The 22129-nt window shown below is 57.7% G+C and overlaps 1 protein-coding gene across 1 annotated transcript; it reads right to left on the bottom strand.

Annotated features, from left to right (window-relative positions):
- Positions 1 to 2997: 2997 nt before the first annotated feature.
- LOC144724281 (uncharacterized) lies at positions 2998 to 21135 on the bottom strand. Its single transcript, XM_078603310.1, is given in 10 exon segments — positions 2998 to 5085; positions 5949 to 6160; positions 6162 to 6212; positions 7722 to 7889; positions 7891 to 8019; positions 10568 to 10588; positions 10590 to 10814; positions 10816 to 10829; positions 12687 to 12860; positions 20961 to 21135. Coding segments are annotated over 9 exon segments (2175 nt in total). The 5' UTR covers positions 12835 to 12860; positions 20961 to 21135; the 3' UTR covers positions 2998 to 3878.
- Positions 21136 to 22129: the final 994 nt, after the last annotated feature.

Here is a 22129-nt window from a genome sequence, read left to right as displayed (position 1 = left end):
GAAGAAGCCACTTTCGCCGACATCACGTCATCGCGGTGCGAGGTCGCGACACAAATTTGAAACCATTGGGGCAGTGCCGGATTAAGCGAGTGCGGGGCCTGTAGCATATGTTATAATGGGGCACTAAATAAAAAAAAACACACAGAGATATTAAAACACACATTTTTAACTTGCACAGTTAAGTCATTGTAATTTTTTCATTTTCTATACAGCCAGATAATACGACAAATCGCTAACCTTAAACACCCAGTCGTTCATAACGGTTGAAGGCAGTACAGTACTATAGTAATAGAGCAAGATGCTGAATCACTGAATCGGAATTGATAGCTTGAAAGCATTTAGCGCGGGGCTCTTGAAAGTGCGGGGCCCGTAGCTCCATATGTAGTAGCTACATATGTAGTAGCTGCATATGTAGTAGCTGCATATGTAGTAGCTGCATATGTAGTAGCTACATATGTAGTAGCTACTACACATGTAGCTACTTTTGCTACTAGGATAATCCGGCACTGCATTGGGGGGGTTTGACAGCAGCACGATGATGATGATGATGATGGGTGGGGGGGGGGGGTCTTTTCCATGTTGTGTATTGTCATGGGGCAGCACTGAAAGACAAACCAGGTGACCGCCAGTGGCCCGCGAGCCTTGCCCATGGAGAAGAGCGCTGCTCTGGAGTTGTGGTTGTTGTTGTTGAGCCGTCTTCTTCACCCGCCGCGTGTCAAGGTGACGTTTAAGGAGGTGATCACGCCGCTCGGTAGCCACCATGGGGGGGGCATCTCGGTGGGTGTCGGTGACGCTTGTCGCGAATTGCCGGCGCTGGGGTGGTTGGGGAGGGGTGTTTCCCGCACCTCCCGATTACAGCGGAGTTGGCTGCGTACGGTGCGAAAGAAGTCCGGCGAGAACATACTGCACGCACGTTTGCGCGGGACGTGGACTACGCACGTGCTGTTGTGGATGTCGCCAACGCTCGGTTCAAATTGGGCCGACCAAGTGCAGGCGGTGCTGAGCGTGAATATTCTGTGAACGTTACTATTATGTGAGCGTTACTATTCCGTAAACGTTATAATTCTGTGAGAGTTACTATTCTGTGAACATTAACACATTCATGCGGAGGGAGCTGGTAGGAACGTTGGGTTGCTCGGTCAATGGCCAGGGTCAACGGCGGCGTGGTGTATTCCGCAAATATGCCCGGCTGTGAGGGCGGGCACAAGCCGGCGTGAGTAGGTTAAACGTTGAGTTTCATAAGGGCACCACGGGGTGACCAGCCCCTCCACACCCAGCCCCACCCCTCCCTCCCCACCCAGCCCCTCCCTGCACGACGGACGGACGGACACAATAATCCCCTGTGGGCTGGTGTAACCAGAGTTTCCTACCAGTATTATTCTGTGAGCGTTACTCTTCCGTAAACGTTACTATTCAGTTCGCACTCAATCGCCGTGCGGTGCCCACATCGTGGAAGGGAGGCGCACTTGACTACGCGAGCCACGATTCCATTCTCCTTGAAGAGGACTTTTAACGGTGAAATCGTCCACCGCCCACGTGGCACGCACGTCCGTTCACCTTCGTTGGAACCCGTACGTAGCCAACCGTGCGAATCGGAGGTGCGGGATCTGTGAACATTCACACGAAATACAGTAAATTTAGCTGTGACGGTCCCACCTGATGACGTAGACTTGTGTTGCCTCCGAAGCGTCGTAATTTATTATTTTATTTCTATTATTTTTATTAGTCTGATTATTATTATTTTTGTACCTACGCGACTTTACCGAAAAAAAAACTAAGAGTATGAATCCTTGCAGTCACGAAAGCTTCGAATCTAGAATTCACACGAGACGCCGCGCTATCCTCGCGGTTGTGGATAAGCGGCAACTCCAGCAGAAAGATTGTCACGAATCAAAAAAGGAGTCGCACCTCTGACACGTTATCCGCTCTCCGTGATTGCAACCTCACGCATTGCACGGCGCATCACGAATTCCAACATCGCGCACAGAACGTCGTGTGCCAGACACTCGCCGACCCCCCCCATCCCCCCCCCCCCCCTTGATCGTTGCGTGCGGCGCGAGCAGTGAAGCGCAAAGCGGCATTCCGATGACACCGTCGCAGTTCACGATCAACTTTCACAGCTTGCAGTAATTAGACCCGAGTTACACTCGGCGCTGCATCGTGACACGCTTTGGCCACTGCTGCTGCGACTGTGGCTACGGACGTCACCCGTGTTCCAAACGGGGACTCGAATGCCACCACCAGTTCGTGGGTTCTGAATCACAAGCAGTTGAAATCATCTTCTTGGTTCTTTCGGTAAAGTCACGTAGAAGGGAAGTAATAAAATAATAAAAATAGAACATAATAAAGTAATTATATCATTTTATTATATTATTTTATTATGTTTTATTTTTATTATTTTATTACTTCCCTTCTACGTGACTTTACCGAAAGAACCAAGAAGATGAATCCCTGCAGTCACAAAAGCTTTAAATCGAAATTTAAGTGGTTGGAAGTTCCACATTGTTATGGCGAGGGCCCTAATCAACAATTGAAACAATCGATTCTACCCCCCCCCCCCCCCAAATAAATACAACTGCACAGTCCCTTTGTCAATTCAGTGATGGATGAAAAATGTCGGCTATGATGGTTTGACCATACTTCATCACTGTGGTCAACGTGAGATGAGTGGGAGGGGGGGTTTGCCGTCTTCCCCCGTTTGTGAAAGTGTGGGAGAGTCAGCTGTCGTCTTTGTGATGAAGCCATCGCGTGAGCATAACAACTCTGCTACGTGATCCTGTGTACAAGCAGCTATACTGCTATTCTGTGCACATGCGAACAGCTAAACTGTTATGCTATGTGTACATCTGAGCAGCTATACCGCACGAGTTATGCTATGCGCAGCTGCGTATTGATGATTGTCCGCGCAGGCAGGCCTCATCGATGGTTTCGTTCCGGTAAAACGGTAAACGAAGACGCGACCTGGCATCTGCAGCTACATGAGTGGTAAACGAGTGGTTGTGTTTTCACATTTTTTTTTATTGACAAGAATATCCCCAGCCGAGGCCGCTGGTCACGACAGCCTCCAGGGTAACACGAACCTGGCGAGGACACGCGTGTCCCTCTGCCCGCTCGCTGCCCGTCCGCGCGCGGGACGAGGCGGCGTGCTCGAGACGAGCGAGCGCTCGCGCTCCGAGCCATTGCACTGTGTTTTCGCTTCACGCACACAAACACGGTCACAGGAGTCGATCACGGCTACAGCTAGAGCCCACCTGGGCACACGCACAGACCCGCGTCGTCGTCGTCATCATCATCATCATCATAAATAGCGGCGTCATATAAAACTAAAACAATGAAACACAACGGTGAAATAAATATAAATGCTTTCCAGGTTTTTTTTTTTCATTAATTCGACAATTGTAAGGTATATATTTGAAATTACAAAAATTAAACCATTAAATGAAATGTCGACGGGTACGAGAGTTTAGATTTTTTTTTCTTTCTCCTGTAGTCATCATCATCTCGTTGACGCCACACAAACAATTATGGTACATTCTAAAATCACTACGCACGGCTCACTTACACCAACACACGAGGCTGCGCCGTCTGACAGAGCCACGACACTTCTCTTAAAACACGGGACACTTAAAATTCACGTGAAGCCACGCCTTTGAAATTGCATTTCACTCGAAGGATGGGGGTGTGGGAGGAGATTTTTTTTTTTGTTAAAACGAGGCGGCCGTCGAAATTCTCGGAGCGGCGCCGTCGCCCGAGCCCCGGCGACGCCGTGACGCCCGGCGAGGGATTCCGCGGCGCTCCCTTTGATTCACAGCCAGCGGCGGGGGAGAGCCCCCCCCCCATCGCTCAACGACATTGCTCTTGGGTTGCGAGGGACAGGCTCAGATATCCTTCTGCTCCATTTTAATCATTTTAACGGCTTCCTCCGTCTCAAGTCTCTCCTCCTCCACGTGCGCCTCCGGGCCGGGCGCCGCCGGCGATCCCTCGGTGCCGCTCGCGCCGCAGCCAGCCCCGACATCGCGCGGGACGCGTTCAGGTTCGTTGGCGACGAAGGAGGAGTGCGGCGCTCCTTTTGAAACGCGCGCGTCGGGCGCAAGCTGCCGACCCGCGAGTCCATACGTCGGCGCGTCGCGGCAGGCGTCGCGCTCGTCCTCGATCCCGCGCGTCGGCGCTCGCGGCGCCGCGTCCGCCGGGGCTCGGGCGCCGGCGACGAGCCCGCCGCTCGTCGCGGCGCTCGCGCCGGAACCGTTTGTCGGCGGGGACGCGGCCTCCCCGCCGCCGTCGGAGCGATCCGCGGGCGGGGAGCGCCCGGCCGACAGCCGCTCCAGGGCCGCGTCGCCCTCCGCCTCGACCTCGAACGCCGCCTCGCCGCGGCAGACGATGCGATCTGGGCCCCCGCCGCCGTCCGCGACGTCGCCGCGCGTCGAGGGGCCGACGGCGGCTCCGTGCCGGGGGCGCGTCGGCGCCTCCCGCTGCTCGCGAGCGAGACGCGGCAGCGGCGGCTCCTGCTCCCGGCACGCGCCGGGCCGCGGGGGCCCGTCCCGCCACGCGGCGCCGAGCTCCGGGCGAGTCTCCTCGTGCGCCACGACGCCCGGCGGCGCATCCTGGAGGGGGGCGGCGAGCGGAGACGCTCCGGGGCGGTCGTGCGCGCAGTCGACGGCGGGGGACATCTCCTGCAGGGTGGGCGCGTCCTGGGCCCCGTGCAGAGGCACGCAGCTCAGGCCGTACTCCTCGCCGTGGAAGAGGCAGGAGGCCGAGGACGAGTTGCTCGGGAAGAGGGACATGGACGGAAGGTCGTCCGACGGGAAGCTGAAGAGCGAGGAGTCGAGGCTGTAGGAAGACATCTCTCCGACTCGCTCGCCCTTCACGTGAAGCTCTCCCTCCACCCTGCCCAGGTGCAGCGCCGACGGTATCCGGTACTCGACGCCCGTCGTGCCGTCTCCCCCATCTTCGGACGAGCAGAGCGTCGAGGCGAACCCGCTGCTGGGGCTGTCGGGGTCTCCGTCCTCCCCGCTCATCACGTCGCCGCTCATCACGTCGCCGGCAAATAGCTGCATCATGGGGCTGTTATCTCTGCCCGACATTCTGCTGGGACGGGGTGGGACAGACGGCGAGCAGAGGCTTGACGTGACGCGATGGCGATCTCACAGCGTACCACATCCCGGACAAACACCGTACTCCAATAAACACACACACACACAAAAACCCGACTGCTTTGGAAACAATGGCACGGAGATGTTCGTATCTGGCAGGCGCTGTGATAACCTCTCATCATCAATCAATAAAGTGGGTACCATATGAAGTTCATCAACAGTGGTGATTCTATGTAGAGACTACCCTCCAAAATGTTCAACTTCCACCACTGGTTCAGGGCTGTCAACAGTGAATGCACTAAGACAAAGCTGCACCCAGACTGCTGGGGCAGGAGGGTATACATCGCACCAGCTACTCATTCAAGGCTGAACTGACCTAGGGGGCAGGCCTAGCAACTCGGATTGCCGAGTTCGTAGCGCGGCGCCACCGCTCCCCACACTGCGACAACGCCGCAAAGCACAGGTGAAGTCACCACAGCGCTTGCGCCAGGCTATGTGCGCACTTCGAGGCATTTCACGCGAAGCGTGGAAGCTGCGCCGGCAGGAGGAGATCATCGAACAAAGAGGGTCACCGCCTCGCGCGCTTTCAGACGCGCCTCTGTGGCCGTCTGGAACGCTCTTCCTTCCGATATTAGGAAACCACTGGAGCTATGCACTTTTACATCATCGTCATCTACATTGACAAACACATTTCTTGAGAACCGCTTTTAGCGTTCAGTTTGTCCTCCTTCCCACCGCACCTCCGATTCGCGCGGTTTGGCCACGTACGGTGCGAAAGAAGTTCAACGTACGCACGGGACAGACCCAGGCCCCGTGGGGTCTACCGAGCGGCCCGGCGGGTTCGCGAACGCCGCTCACCCGAGCATGTCTTGCGGGAGCACGGATTCGCCGAAGGAGCCGCAGGCCCTCTCAACCGCGCCGTGCACCAGGCCCCCGTCGACGCCGGGCCCCCCGAGTGGGCCCCCCGCGTCGTCGCAGCCCGCCTGCTTGCGCTCGAGCTCCAGGCGCATGATGGTGTGGATGAAGTGCGTGCGCACGCGCACCGGGTTGAACTCGATGCGCCCCCCCGGGGTTCCCACAGCCGTCCTTGGTGCAACCGCATGGGAACGACAGCCGGTCCACCTGCGGAGGGAGAGGGACGCGGCAAGGTGAATATATTGGTGGGGGGGGGAGGGCGCGCGGGGAGAGGTGGGGGGAGCAGGAAGCGGACATGGCGGGGGGGGAGGGTTGTACGCAGTTTATTATCCTCGGGGTTTGCTTTTCACCAGGAGGGTCTAGTAGTCACCGGGCCTCTCATGGCCGGAGACGGGTCACCTTGGAACGACCTTGCGGGACTCGGCAGTGCGGCGTGGAAGGCCGCGTGCCCCGCTTGCCGGCGTTACCAAAAACCCGCACCGGCGCGTAAGCTTGGCCACGTGACGCGCGGTGCGTCACACGCGCCGTCCCGACGGGACCTCACCCGGGTCTGTACCACGCGCCACGTGCACGGCTCGGCTGCACCCGACTGGGGTGCCACCGTGGCGAGATGTTAACTACCTCACCTGGTACACATGGGGTCAAGGGGTTTGACCCCGACGCCTGTATATTTGGAGTTTGCGCGTTCTCCCCGTGTTCGCGTGGTTTTTCCCTCCACATTTGGAATCAACGTCGCCACGCGTTTGTCCCCAATTAATTGTTGAGCTGTCATTTGTGGCCAGATGCCTCCTGAAAGAGAGCTACATAGCTCAGTGGGCCTTCCCTGGTCACAATGCAACATTTATTAGTTTAGACTGCAAGCGCAGCTGCGGGTCTGGGGCTCGGCGTGGCTCGGAGTGGATCAGAGTGGATCAGAGTGGATCAGAGTGGATCAGAGTGGGTCGGAGTGGGTGGGAGTGGATCAGAGTGGGTCGGAGTGGCTGTGCGCAGCACGCTGATGCCAGGGACTGTCAACGACGTAGCTCAGTGCGCCTCGAGTGGTGCCACTCACTCTGGAAGCCGCGTTTGCCAGTTGCTTCTTGTGGACGTGGTGGTGCTGGTGTGTTTTATAGCAAAGTCATTTAGTCATCCGGTAAATATCTCGCCGAGTTTCAATACACTCCAGTTCTGTGCTCGGAGAGTACCCACACGTCTGCACAGATCGCTTCATTAACCCACTTGCTGTTCTTACATGAGCAAGAGCAGCAGGCCAGGGTGATGATTTGGGTGTTTTTGCAATCAGTGCGATCTGCCAACCCGATCCTACAATGCACCCATGTATGCATCACCTTCGCGGTTTGTCTGGGAGCGGCGTTGGTTTGGCGTGGGTTCGTGGTGTAGCTCGTCAGAGTGCGGTGTTGAAGGTAAAAGTAAAGGAGCAGCCGTGCTGTCACTTGCTCACGCCACAACCAGCCAAACGAGCCTCCTAGAGGCTAGATTTGAGGCTTTCGTGACTGCAAGGATTCATACCCTTAGGTTTTTTCGGTAAAGTCACGTAGAGGCTGTTTTGGCCGCACGTCAAAGCATGGCGTGTTGCAGGCGTGGCCCATCGCGGTTCACGCGTGCCTCATCGCAGCGCGGTGCGGCTGCGATTCATCGGAGCGCGGCACGGGGACAGCAGGTGCGGTGAATCGCGGCGCCGGCGTTGGCGCGGTTAATGGGGGGCGCGGGCATCACCTGGCAGGAGATGCCGGCCTGGCTGCACGGACACGTCTCGGGGTCGCAGTACGCGCGGCAGTCGCATCCGCACTCCTCGCGCGACACGCGGATCGCTCGCAGCTGCTGCTTCTCGTCGCCGTCGATGCGCCGCACGCCCGAGGCGCGCAGCATGGCGCGCCGCTTGCGCGGTGGGCAGCGGCTGCAGGAAGAAGTAGTCGTCCACCTGCACGGCACGCACGTCCACCTCCTCGTCCGCGATGTCCTCCACCGTGAGGGCGCGGGCACGGTCGCAGTCCTGCGTGCCGTTCTGCGTCAGCTGCTCCCACGGGGGTGGGGGGTAGGGGGTAGGGGTGTAGGGGGTAGGGGGTAGGGGTGTGGGGGGTAGGGGTGGGGGGTAGGGGTGTGGGGGTGGGGATGGGGGTAAGGGTGGGGATTGGGGTGGGGGTAGGGATTGGGGTGGGGGGTAGGGGTGGGGGTAAGGGTGTGGGGTAGGGGTGGGGGGTATGGGTGTGGGGTAGGGGTGGGGGGTAGGGGGTGGGGGGTAGGGGTGGGGGGGTGTGGTGGGGGTAGGGGTGGGGATGTGGGGGTAAGGGTGGGGATTGGGGTGGGGGTAAGGATTGGGGTGGGGGGTAGGGGTGGGGTGGGGGGTAGGGATGGGGGTGAGGGTAGGGTGGGGGGGTAGGAGTGGGGGTAGGGGTGGGGGGGCAGGGATGGGGGGCAGGGATGGGGGGTAGGGGTGGGGGTAGGGGTGGGGGGTGGGGGGTAGTGGTGGGGGGTAGGGGTGGGGGTGGGGGTAGTGGTGGGGCAGTGACGAAGTGGAGTGGTGAGCACGCTCTGCGTTACGAAACCGGTGACCCCAATTCAGTTTTGTTGACCCGCCCACACTGGGCATCTGTGACAAAAAAGCTTCATGGCTCATCGGATTCCTCCTGCAGTCGAAATTAAGATTCAGATTCTGATTCACACTCGCGACCACACCAGTGACGGTCCTGGGCCTCCCCTAGGTCGACTCTGCTTTAAATAAGTACCTGGTGTGGTGTGTATACATCGCCACTGGGGAGACAAAGGCGGGCCGGGCGTGGTGCTGGCCACCCACCCCATCGTGTGCCATGCCGGCCTTCCCAGGTGGTCGCTAACAGCACTTGCCCCTACAGTCTGTCGAGGCGACACGGGGGACCTTTGTCTTTGGGGTGCCGGGTTGGGGTTGAAGGTCGTGACACTCGGCCGAGATGGAGGGGGGGAGGGAGGGAGGGAGGGATGGGGTGGAGCAGTTGCGGACCGATCCTCCCCCCCTCCCTCCCACCTCCCCTTCCCCTACGCGCCGTCAGCTGCTGTTGCCATGTGACTGTCTCCACTGTGCGCTTGTGCTGCTGCCGGAGCAGCGCTTGTGCTGCCTGGCCACACACACGCGGTGTTTGGGGCATTCTCTCTGCCATGCGAAGAAGCACGCTCTCGTGCCGGGCTCTTCATTCGCACGCTCGGTGTAGTTACGTCGATCCGCCTTTCTGGTTGATCCCACATTGCCCGTCGATGCGGGAGTGGAGGGGCGGCACACAGCACCCCACCCGGCTCGTGTCGACTTCCTCATTTCTTTTTTCTCCGTGTGTTTAGTTCGTCGTCCTGCCCTCCCCCCCGCACCTCCGATGAGCACGGCTGGCCACGTACGGCGCGAAAAAAAGTTCAACGCACGTACACTGTAACACCGTACGCCCGGGCGCATTGAAGAGCCACCCTCGAAGCGACGCCGCTCGTCGTTCTTGCCCAAGCGCGACGGTTCGAATTCCAGCGGCCGCCCTGGGTAATACCGCGATGCGCATTAATCTTATAAACGCTACGCGCTGTCTGCTACGCTGTGGACGTTAACGATCCTGTGACGGGATTCACAAGAGCAGGCCACTGCGTGCCCAAGCGCCACGGTGCAATTATTATTTTTTTTAATTACCACGTTACTCAATTCGAATATACGGTCGCAATCATCACTCCTTGCTTTTTAAAACTCGGCAGGACCCTCCTGACAAAGAAATATAATGGAGAAATCCGATGAGCTAAGAAGCTCAGCAAGAGTCACGAGACTCAGTGAGGCTTTCCTGGCAAACAAACAAACAGAAAATAAAACGGTGCCTGTGCATCTCTCGTGCTGATCACCGAGTGGGCGAGATCGTTTTGTGAAGAGACGAGCGAAAGCAGCAGCAGCTGCTGCCCCCCCCCCCCCTGAGCCCTCCCCCCTCGCCGTCCCCCCTCGCCCGCCCCTCGCCCTCCCCCCTCGCCTCCCCCTCGCCCTCCCCCCCCTCGCCCTCCCCCCTCGCCCTCCCCCCCTCGCCCTCCCCCCTCGCCCTCCCCCCTCGCCCTCCCCCCTCGCCCTCCCCCCCCCTCAGCCCCCCCCCCCCTCGCCCCCCCCCCTCGCACCCTCCCCCCTCGCCCCCACCCCTCGCCCCCCCCCCGCCCCCCCCCTCGCCCTCCCCCCCCGCCCCCCCCTCGCCCCTCCCCCCCCGCCGCCCCCCCCTCGCCCTCCCCCCCCGCCCCCCCCCTCGCCCTCCCCCCCCCGCCCCCCCCTCGCCCTCCCCCCCCGCCCCCCCCCCGCCCTCCCCCCCCGCCCTCCCCCCCCTTGTGCCGCCCGCTCCCAGTGCCTCACTCGACGGTCGCTTTCGGACGAGGCTCCTGCGGCCCGTCTGGAATGCTCTTCCGATGTCAGGAAGCCACTGGAGTTGCGCACTTTCACATCATCAACATCGACAAACTCATTTCCTTAAAAACCGCTTTTGCGCGTTCAGCCCGTTGCCTTTCCCCGGCACCTCCGACCCGTGCGGTGGGCTACGTACGGCGCGAAAATAAGTCGCAACGTGCCGGCGGCGGCGCACGCGTACCTGCGTGCGGAGGGCGTTGAGGCCTCTCCTCCTTGAGGTGCTGGCGCAGCACGTGCTGGTGCACGTTCTCGCGCTCGCGCGCAAACTCGCCCAGCGAGTAGACGGCGACGTGGTCGTGGCGGCTCGCCATGCCCAGCGTGCTGCCGCCCTGGCTGGGCACGCTGGTGAAGCCCTGGCGCCGCGGGAAGTGGAACACCGTCACCTGGCCGAAGCGCACGCTCTTGCCGCGCTGACGCTTCGGCCGGGTGCAGGATGGAGGAGGCTGCGGAGGAAACGCCGGCATCACAATCGCGCCACCGCATCACAATTGCATCACGCTACGGAGCCTCCCAGTCCCCCGGCTTCGAACTAAGGCGTCGTATGTGTACGTACGTACGTAGAACTTCTTTCGCACAGTATGATGCCAACCGTGCTCATCGGAGGTGAGCATCACCACCTGCCTCGATTTTCCCAGGACTATCCTTTTGTTGAGACGGCTGCCCTGAGAAGCATGTCTTTCCGGGGGCGTTAATAATTTAATCTCCCGGCTTTGTCAGTTGTGTAACGACGCACCACTCCACACGTAGTGCTGCCATCTTCGAGGATTGCGAGGCAGTCTTCTTCCCGTAGCTATGTCCCGGTTTTTATGTACCTTAGATCAGGCAACACTACTCCGAACTGGAATTGATGAGAGATATCGTGGAGAGGGTGAAGCTTTGTAAAGGGCACTGACGGAGCCAGTGGGGGGGGGGGGGTGGTACTTTCCCCCCAATGATCCAATCGAAATCCCTAATTTCGATAAGATCATTGGGGTTTATTAGTAATAAATCGGTATTTTGCGACCCCCACTGCCACTGTGTAGCATATTATTACGTAACAGGGACTCTATGAGATGATAGGACAATAGACTGAGTCCATAATTGGCAATAAGTAACGGCAAAGCGGTTATAAGTGACTCAGAATTGTGCGCAGTTGCGTTTACAGTCCACGACTTCCCTGAAGGCAAACACCTTCAGCGAGCGCGATGCCGATCACACAACGCGGTTCGAATTCGACCCTCGATCGATGGCTGCGCCATCGCCGCACGCGCGTCGAATAAAAAGCAAGGGACAAGTCCTTACTTACTAACAACTCCTCTATCATTTTTCATTGCTGGAGGGGTTGCCCCCCCCCCCCTACCTGAAAACCCTGGCTCTGCCATTGGTAAAGGGTGCGCCTACGAGGTTCGATTGCGCAGAGAGACGGCGCCGCTTGGCTGCTCACTTCCGAACGTAGGGGGCGTTTACAAAAACGGGAAACGATGATTCTCTCCGCCCGCGTGCGGTTGGCAGCGCTCCACAGCACCTCGCCAGGAACTCCTTGCAGCAAAAACGTCGTTGGTGCATTAAGAACAAATTCATTGTTATTGTCACGGCCGTGAGTCATCGATTGCCCGCCTACCCAACAACGCACGTCAGTGACTTATTGAAAACGCAGCTTGCGACCGATGGGTACACGGAGTTTGGGAGCGGATTACACGAATCGCTAATAAGAATCTATGCGCACGTCCGGCCCCCTTGGCAACGTGCTCGTGGATGAGCGCGTCCCTACGGGACGCGAGTCGTCGAGATTATTTGACCATACTTCACCACGCCGGTCACCGAGGAGTGAAGGTTGGGGGGGGTGAGCACAGACGTAGACTCCGCTGCCCTCTGCCGACCGTTACATAGCTCAGCCCAACGAGGGCATGATGGCGATCATCACTCATCCAAGCACAACCCCTGCTAAGGCTTCCGAGATCCGATGAGATCGGGGGCGCGCTCCAGGTGACGGTAGTCACAGGCTCATCATTAAAATGGTAAACGAGTCACGTTCCCATAATGACGGAATAACGTTGCGCTGAAGAGAATTTGTCTCGTCCGAATTCTACGCGAATAACAAACGACGCCCGCGACGATGACGGCGACGACGATCGCGGGTCCCTGGGATTGCCAGCAGGCGCCGAGCCAGACGAGCCACCCCCAGTCGCTGGCGAGCGACCGGCGAACGCGCTGGCCCCTGGCCCACCGCCGGGAGCGGTGTCATCAAGCGGATCACGGGGATCGGCGGGAGTTTGGGAGCGGAGCGGCAGGGCGGGGAGCGGCGCGTGCAGGGGCCTCACGTGTGAAGTGCGTGTCTGCCGGAGGGTTGACGCTGTCTCCGCTGTCGACGCTCTCGCTGCCCGAGAGCTCCTCCTCCGAGTCCTTGGAGGAGGAGCACGGGGAGTCGCCCTCCACCTCCTCGAACTTCCTCTTGAGCACCTCACTCATCGTGGCTCCGCAGAAGCCGCCGCTCACTGCCGGGATATCGCACAGCGAGCGCCCGCCGTTAACAGCCGCCCCCGGCCACCCGACCCGCGGCATTATGCGCACACTGTCATGTGCTGCATAGGGACTCCCGTCATAGCAATGTGGAATTTTCACCGCCGGCTCAGAACCTCCGACGGAGATAGACCGTGTCCCCCGTACTCGTTTGAGACACTTTTGGCTTGAATCTTTCCGAGCGATGCTTGCCACCGGGTAGGATTCTCAGTCACGGCGGCTAACGTCAGCAGTGACAACCGCAATGATTCTGCGCGATCGCCACCAAATCTCGCACTCACCCGCGGGGGTGAAGTATGGTCAAACAGACCCGCCCCCCCTCCCCCCCCGACCCCCACGATCGACACGGCATTAGGAGGCCTCGGTCCAGCAACGGACTGACAAGAGGGGAATAGCGACGACTATTTCTGAGAAGTCACCAGTCGGTCTGGGTCACGGCTCTAAGAGGAAGGAGGAATTTCCACCCCGAGTCGAGGACCACCAACAGTGCTCTGAACAAGGTGTGGAATTCGAGTTGCTCATTTGAATATTGAATCCATCATTCGGCACGCGCCCCGTGTACGAGCAGGCAGGCTGCACAATGGGAGGGGTGGCTCGCACGCAGCCAGGCTGTTTTGGGGGCAGGTGCAGGCGCAGCAGGTGGCGGAGGGAGGCAGGGAGGGAGGCAGGGAGGGAGGCAGGGAGGGGGGGTCACACGAACATCCCCCGTGGCCTGCGGGGCAGACTGCGCGCTGTCCCGGCGTGCAGTCTGCAACAGCGGCCCGTTGCAGGCTCGTGTCGAGCCCTGACTGCCATCAGGAGCAGATGCCGCTACCGCCGCCGCCGCAGGGTAACGGCTGCGTTCAATCCCCCCGACTGGATCGGTGGCCTCTCTCAGTGAGCTTATGCTGCAGGGGGGCGGGGGGACGATTCTGAATGTTATTTTGTCTCAATTTCGCGTCCAACTGACCGGAAATCTCCGTGGGAAAGGCACGAGGCGTCCGACCGGTGCCCCCGTCTCGCCGAACGTGGACCGGCTCGCGAGCCGGACACCGCCAATTGTGGTGTGTGTGGCCGAGCTTGAATGAAAGCCAAGCCGTGATTTCCTGCTCAAGCAAGCGTGGAGGCGGTGTTCATCTCCTGTTTACAGCACGTGGCCACAGTGAAAATTCCGCTTTCATATGGCAAGGGCAAGCTTGTCTATGGATAGAATACCACCGCATCTAAATCTAGGTCATTTAGCCACGCGATTGGTGATGCCGAGTGAAGACCTGGTCATTGCAAGGGTTGACACCTTTTGTGCAGACCAATCGTGGACATGTTTCTCGATGAGCCTAGAGCTATCAGGAACTCGCAGTATACCGTACAAACGCTACACCTAATGCCACCAAATCTCAGCACAAATAAATTCGTGCCACGAAAACAACAGATGCCAACTCCCCCGACTGTGGGTGAAGCCTGGACAGGTGGCCACCCCACACCATCAAGAGACCAAAGAGACACCGACTCTGCGTCCGCACAATGGTGTGGGGGTACCAGACAACAACAATAAACAACAAAGACAAGCAATAAACAACAAGCGTGCAACTCAGACGCTTCACTACGCTACCCCTTTCGCTTATCGTAGCGTCTGCAGCTATTTTTGCCGTTGGGAAACCTTGCGCCCCCCCCCTGCCCGCATCTCTAAAATAGAGGCGGCGCTCGTTCTGTGTGGGCGGCTCTGGCGTGGCGCACGCGGCTCCGCCAGAGCCGGGTTTCCCAACCCCGAAACGCGCCAACGGCCTGGATCGGCGCAAATCGGTTCCACGGACGCAGCGCGGCTCGCTGGAAGGCCCAGTCCACGCACTCAACACTCGTCGCGTGTTTCCTGCGGGAGTTTTTTTTTGTTGTGAATTAAAAAAGTCCCAGAGGAAACATTCCGATTGAAACCATTCAGGCACACGGGTAACAACAACACACGCCTCCTGCGCCAACTCTCCCAGGACACGCACAAAAAAACCTGACCCCCCCCCCACTCCTCTGCTACCTCCCTCCTTGTGCCAGCCTCAATCACATCCAGGGCCAAGCGTTGTGCTGCTTTGCACCGGGCATCTGCCAAAGAGAACTGTTGACCAACTGCGTACCCAGGCTAAATGTCTTCAGAATTAACAGCGGTGAGTCGGTTCACTTGATTCGACCAGATGGGAGCCCACCGACACCAAGCAACCTGTTTGCAAGTAAAAACAATGTGTAGAGAAAAAGTGGGACAAATGATTAAGACAGAAATTGCGGGAAACTTGTGCAGATATTTGAACTGCGGAAGCTAATACGGAGGAAAAAAGCAAGCTTTAAATGTGCATCTATGGACAGAACTCCATTTATCCGCTTTGTTGTGGGCGGGTAAACCTCCGTTAATCTGGTTTATCCGTGAGGTTATCCGCGACCGTATCCTTGAGCAAACACCGTGGAAAACCACGGATAAGAGGACGTCTCTGCTGATCATATCCAGTTATCCGCAAATAATGTTGCAGATATAATAGGTCACCATTCAGCAATGAGCAGCAGGTCAAGTCATAGATGATCACGGATAATGGGAAGGAGAGGATTGCAGATTAAAGGATCAGCCACCAAATTGGTTCCGCGGATAACAGGCGTCGTGAGTAATCCAGCCACGGGCGTGGATTTCTGAAGTATTTTACACGTAACAATTAACAAAAATACACAGGAAAATATGACGAACAAGAAGCCGGGCATGACAGCAAATGAAATACATAAAACAGTTTGACAATTGATGCAACTGGCGGTATCTGATGCAAAGCTCTTGGGTAAATATCAACGAGAGAGAGCGTTAATGGAAGGAATGCCACGATCGCCGACATGTTTGACAAAGGCCACGGGTCGCACAGAGAGCAGAGATGCAAAACTTCCTTTTTGAAACAAGCCACGATGGTTGCCTGCATCGTGAACCCAAAACACATCCCCGTCGTGCCCTACTGGGGACACGTGGCCGCCGAATATCCACCGTGGCGCGTTGAGCATCGAGAGAGACCTGCGAGTGGCCTGAAGGCGCGATGATTAGCGACGCCGAGAAGTGATTAGCGGCGGCGACGAGGAGCGGAGGAAGGAGGAGCAGCGCTGGGAATTGCGACGACGAGACCTCGGGACGGCCTCGTCACGCAGAGTGCAGCGGTGACCGTGAAGATGTTCCCGTTGCCATGGAGAGGGACTGACGTTGCAGCAGAAAATTCATCGCAAACGAATAGCCACCGATCCTTATGCTGAAGCCATATCTGCGTGTCTTAGTAGAGTGTGTGTACACGTGGATAAGTGGAGTTTCATATACACGCAGAGAAGGTATGTTAACCGCTTGTCTGGGGTTCTTCCTAGCTCGTGGTCCATTGGCTTCCTCCCTCCACCTGATACCCCACCGATTTTATTTATAATCTATAGATGTAGCAACTCCACACCGATGCCACTTGCCTGGGCAGCACTCGCATCTATTATCCCAATTTTCTGCTGCATCTTATTTGCCCAAAGATAATAATTATTATTAATCACACATTTAAAAGTCTTGCTTGATCGGAAATACATTTTCATCCAAGGCTCAGCCTCCTCCGAATGTATCGCTGATCCTGGCACGAGATTTACTTGAGAAGTTTGCGACGTTGCGTATATCCCCGCCCCGTGCCACACTCTCCGAAACCCTTCCCCGTGAAGCGGGGAGCGCCCATCGTTCCCAGATGCGCCGTCTCGTGTCGTCCAATTCTGCAGCTCTGCTAATTAGGCCATCACCACTTTTGCAGCCAATACGCTCCCACGTGAGCGCGATACTGTGCCCACAAATAATTATCCATTCCATGCAAGCGTCCAGATGCATTATCACACAATTAAAAACAGTTTCCCTTTGGCCAGTTTTTTTCAATTAAATAATCAATTCCTTTGTTTTCAGGCTCAGGTCTCATTCCCGAGAGAAATGCCGAGTCTCATAGGATCCTCGTTTAGCGAAAATTGCAATTTTTATTTGCCGCGTTAGGAGACGCCGTACAGCGGAGACTTGCGTCAGGAGGAAGCGACGAGACAGAGCATTTTTCTGTCAAATAATAGACAGTGCGCGTGGCGTCGTGTCGTGCAGTGCGCACGAAACGCAACTCCGCGGGGGAGCTCTTTGAGATGCGCGGGGCCCCGTGACATGAGTTAGATGTGGCCCCGAGTGCAGTAAGATGAATGAGAGCCGCTGGGCGGTACGAGCAGCAGCAGCAGCAGCAGCCAGGAGAGAACTCGAGGCCAGAACCCCAGTGTCGTCGACTGCAGGTGATGGGGAGGCAGCAGACTGCGTGGTGTGCGCGCGTGCATCATCCTGTCCGCTTATCTGTTCCCACCGCTTACACACAGAACAGAGTCCTGGGGATGCAGATAAGGGGCCTAAATCTTGAGTCAGCGGAAAGGCCGTTTCCACTGACATGTGGACAATTTCCTGCAGTTTTTCGCTAATCTGGCCATTTGCCACCCCACCCCCCACATCAAATTGCAGAAATGGGGCTGCAGATGCAGATGATACGAATCAGATCATAAGCGCTTCAACACAATCGCATATCATAGTTTGCAATTGAAATATGACGCCCCCCTCCTCCCACCTCTTGAGAGAGCAAGTGAAAGCAGCACGCCTCTAAGCGAGCACCACGGTAGCCTGAGCAACGCTCGGCACTGTCAGTGCCGTCGGTGGCATCGCGACTCACACATTTTGCCGATTCGCGTCATTCCGACGGGCTCGGTTCAGACGCAGCAGCGTAGCGTCGCTTGGCACGCGTTCTGGTGCAAGCTTGTCCACCCTGCCCCCCCCACCCCGCTCACTGTGCGTTGCCCGGTGTCTGGGCTTCCTTCCGACCCGTGCAGTTGCACCACTCGCGCCAGGCGATCGCTGCGCCGACGAGCACGGACACGCTTTGTGGCTGCGGCAGAGAAGAAACGTCCAGCGCGTAATGTTCCTAAGATAAGCCGCAGTTGTTTCGGCAGCTACACGCGAGGTTGAAAACACTTTTTTTTTTAAAGAAATAAATGTTTAGCCTTATGGTGGAAGAATCGAGTCAAAGTTCTGATCTGAAACCAAAGGCGTTCTTTGCCCCCTGGAGGATCGCCCGTCAGCGAGAACAGTGAATTATTGTCCGCGCGAACGCAACTCGGGCAAGCCGCAGAGTGCCGTGCGCGCTGACAGCACTGGGAACGGGACTCGGTGTCTTTTTGGCCTCTGTGGACAGAGTAAAAAAAACGTGAAAAAATTTACAGCCTTCCATCAATCCACTGCTGGATAAATGTGTCCCTGCGCCCCGTCACGGGCGGTTGCCCGACCATAATTCACGACACTGGTTAGCGCCGTTTGGTGAAGGTGGGGGTGGGGATGGTGGAGGGGTCAGACCCAGAACTGGTTCAGACATCAGTACCCACCCTCTGATGCTAGCCGTGATTAGGAATTGAACCTCGAGTGACCGATGTGCCACAGCTGCGCCCTCACGTCGAGAGAAAAAAAAACAGAAATCTTCCCGTGTTCAAAGAGGCCACCCTCGACGACGCATGAGTGGGGAAGGGGAGCAAAACCCAGAACCAGTTCCGTAGGTGCCGTCTCGCCACCCCAGCGGGTGACCCCCCCATCGGCCCGCAACCCGAGGCTCCCACGCAGGCCGGCGAGCCTGCCTCTCACTGCCACCGCAACGTCTTCCTGTGCTAAGAATAAACTCATTCAAAAACGCACTGTACACGCGCTGCAACACACACACACGCGCACACGCGCGCACAAACGTGTGTTGCCGGGCCCTGGCCCCCCGCTGCCTTCGGGGCTTGTGTGTTTATGCGTTCTTGTACGATTGCGTGCTCTCAAAATACCAAAAAATAAGGCCGTGCTGGGTAAACGGTGGCAGAGTGGGCACCGCGCTGCGCCGCGAACCCGGCGACCTGCGTGCAACAGCGGCGGCGGCGGCGGCGGGTGGAATCCGAGCCGGTGCTCGCCCACGACGAGCAAATAGCAGCACTGGGAGACACGCCGCTGGCCATACGGGCGGCGTGTCGCCCTGCGTCCCGCGCTTGCCAACAGCACCTGCCTGCCCCCAATGGACCGCGGCGGATATAAAGCAGATCTTTGTTTCGTACAAATGTGCAGTGAGCAGTGGCGGTTCGAACACACGCCACGTTTGTAATGTCGAACACCTGGGTTAGGTTCTTGGCCATTGCGCCTCGGTGGCAAATGCCATCCGAACACGTTGGTGCGTCTCGAATAGGTCGACTTAAATGAGTCTACCTGGTTGTGCTTGTGCACCGCTGGCAATGCGGCATCACCAAAGAATTTGTTGAAGTGAACAGCCGGTGTGATGTGCGAACAGCAGCACTGGCGAGACGAGAACGTTGCAAGCCACGGGAAAATGGTCTCGCTACCCCGTCCTGTGCCATGCTAGCCTTCACGTGCGCTTGCTAACAGCACTTGCCTCTACAGCAGATCAGTCGAGATGGGAGGAACTCTTATGCGACGAATGACTAGAACGACCAGAAATGTTTAACACGTGATAATTATTCAGATTTTCACAATAATCTCGTGTGACCCTTAACCCTGTGCCATTTCCTCTGACATGGGTTGGTGCCACATTGTCCACGATTGCGCCATTAGATTTCACCATCTTAAGCACTTTCCCTCTCGACGTGTGCCATCATTAGACGCAGCCTCTTGCCATGTGCACATTAAGGTGGGGGATGGATTTCTCGTGGCAGCGAGTAAAGTAAGGGTGCCTCCACTTATTCCCACCCATGTGAGCGGTGTTTACACTGCGGGCTAAATGGCCCTTGGGAGAGGGAGGCTCACCCCTCCAGGAATGTTCCCACAAATGACCTCTGCCAATCTGCCGTCTTTTGCCGAATACTGTACTCATTACCGGCCATTCTCACTTCACCGCTGGAGAGGTCCGCTTTTGTTGATGGCCACTGTTCACAGCTATCCGTTCTCATAAAAAAAACACGATGGAAATTGCCCACAATTTTAAGTGGAAAGGCACTTTTGTATGATTGAAAATTAAGCTCCGAACATTTAGGCTTTGGGACCGATTACAATTACACCACCCGTGCCCGAAGACACTCGTCAATTCGTTTTGTTTTTTAAAAGAGGCCTTTATTTATGAGGCTGCCGTCAGGAACCGAGCCACTCTCGAGGGAATGGGCGCGCAGTGTCCTTGATCGGGAGGGTCGTTGGCCTCCTCCCCTCCTGCGCGGATCGTCAAAGAGGCCGGAGAGAGAGAGAGCAGACCCGCCTGGAGATGAGAAGCGGTCATCAATAATCCATGGCCACCTTCCTGCACAGGCTCGCGCACGCCGGCAAGCGAGTGGCGCCCGTGTGGGGCACGATCCATCCGCAGCGGTGCCACCGCACCGTCGCACGGACCTCGAAAGGCGGCACGAGTTGGGTGCACGAGCTGTAGCGTCAGCTGTTCCGCCGCTGCTGCTGATGCTGTACACGGGATCACATGACTCATCCGAAAGATTCGTGGCTCGGCATTTAAATGTTACCGGGAAGTCGGGCAACTCTGAGATCACCGCGCGAAATGTCGCAAAACATCAGGCACCCCCCAAATAAAAAAAAATTTGGAGAAAAAAACCCCCATACCGGTGGCAGGATGTCCATACATGGCATGGAAAACAGTCTGCTTGCCGGCGCATAAAGTGCCAATTGGAACAACGTGTGTCCATGCAGCGTTACACGAAGTCAGCCGGGGAGAATTGTTAAACGTTTCTTATCCTGCCACAGGGGCAACATCATTCGGAACGACGCGAAACAACAATTGTGCCCAGCTGCGACCACTCATTCCCTCCTCCTCCTGTGACTGTTTTGCAGTGGGGGGGGGGGTAGAGAAACGGAGCGGCAGGGAGGAAACAAAGGAGGGGGGGGGCATTTAAAGCGCCAGACAAAGCCACAGCGCATGACGGAGTGTGCCGGACGAGGCAAGCGAAGGCCGAACCTCTTCCCTGCCTCGGCGCGTTCCTGCGGGGAATGAACGAGGGTTGTGGGTGTGTGGGGGGGGGGGAGAGACCCCCTTCGAGGTGGCTGGCTGGCTGGCTGGGTGCAGGGGGGGGGTGTGGGTTACCTGTACGTGTGAGCCGAGCGAGGCGGGTGCGGCGACGTCTCCCGCTCCTGCCGCCAGCAGCACAGAGAGACACCGACAGCCGCCGCCGCCGCTGCTGCTGCTCTGGACAGACAAAAGCCGCCCCAGAGGAGGTATGGAACCAGCCCCTTTCGCACGCCGCGCAAGCCCCGGCCAATGCGCGGCCTCCCCTCCCGGCGCATTAGCATCGCGGAGGCCGGCCGGCACCCCCCCCACTACCACCACCAGGATAAGCCGCCTCCCCGGATAGGGCAGAGGGAGGAGTGGGGGGGGCTCCATTGGACCGGCGTCTTTGTGGCGTCACTACCACCACCCACCCAGCCAGCCACATCGCATCCACCCCACCCAGCCCGTGGTGGTTGGTGGATGGGTGAGTGTGTGGAGGGTGGGGGGGGGCAAGGCTGCTGAGGCTGCGGGTATCGGTGTGGAGGGAGGGAGGGAGACATTCCTGCTCAAGGCGCCACTGATAGTGGAGGTTTAACTCGAGGGGAGTTTGCTGCGAGCCTGGGTCTGGCGGCTCTCGCGAGATCGTGCCCGCGGAGGGTGGCTGCTAGTTGGTGGTGGTGTCTGTGGCAGCCCACCCACACACCACCACCACCACCCACACACCACCACCCACACACCACCACCCACACACCACCACACACCACCACACCACCCACACCACCCCCACACACCACCACCACACACCACCACACACCACCACCCACCACAACCACCCACCACCGCCGACCACCACCCACCACCACCCAGCACCACCACCACCACCACCCACCACCACCCACCACAACCACCCACACCCACCACCACCACCCACACCCACCACCACCACCCACACCCACCACCACCCACTACCACCACCCACCCACCACAACCACCCACCATCTCTCTAGACACGTGCTGCGTGGTCAATGCAAGTTCCAGTTCAGACCGACAGCAAACATCGTGCCCGTTCGTTTGACGAGCACAGAAGCAGCAAAATTAAAACACACACAACACGTAACACTGCAGGCATTTACACGAAAAAAGTTAACAGCGGGTATACAAACAGCGAGCGGCTTAAAGGCCACGAGAACATTTGCTTACAGGAGGACTCGCAACACGAGATATTGCGATGGGAGTGACAGCGAGCGAGCGAGGGGCTTTCTGTC

This window comes from Lampetra planeri, chromosome 1, assembly GCF_965212315.1.
Source record: "Lampetra planeri chromosome 1, kcLamPlan1.2.h2, whole genome shotgun sequence".
In the NCBI taxonomy this organism is placed as follows: Eukaryota; Metazoa; Chordata; class Hyperoartia; order Petromyzontiformes; family Petromyzontidae; genus Lampetra; species Lampetra planeri.
The sequence above is the reverse complement of the archived record's forward strand: the minus strand, read 5'-3'. Positions and strand labels throughout refer to the sequence as shown.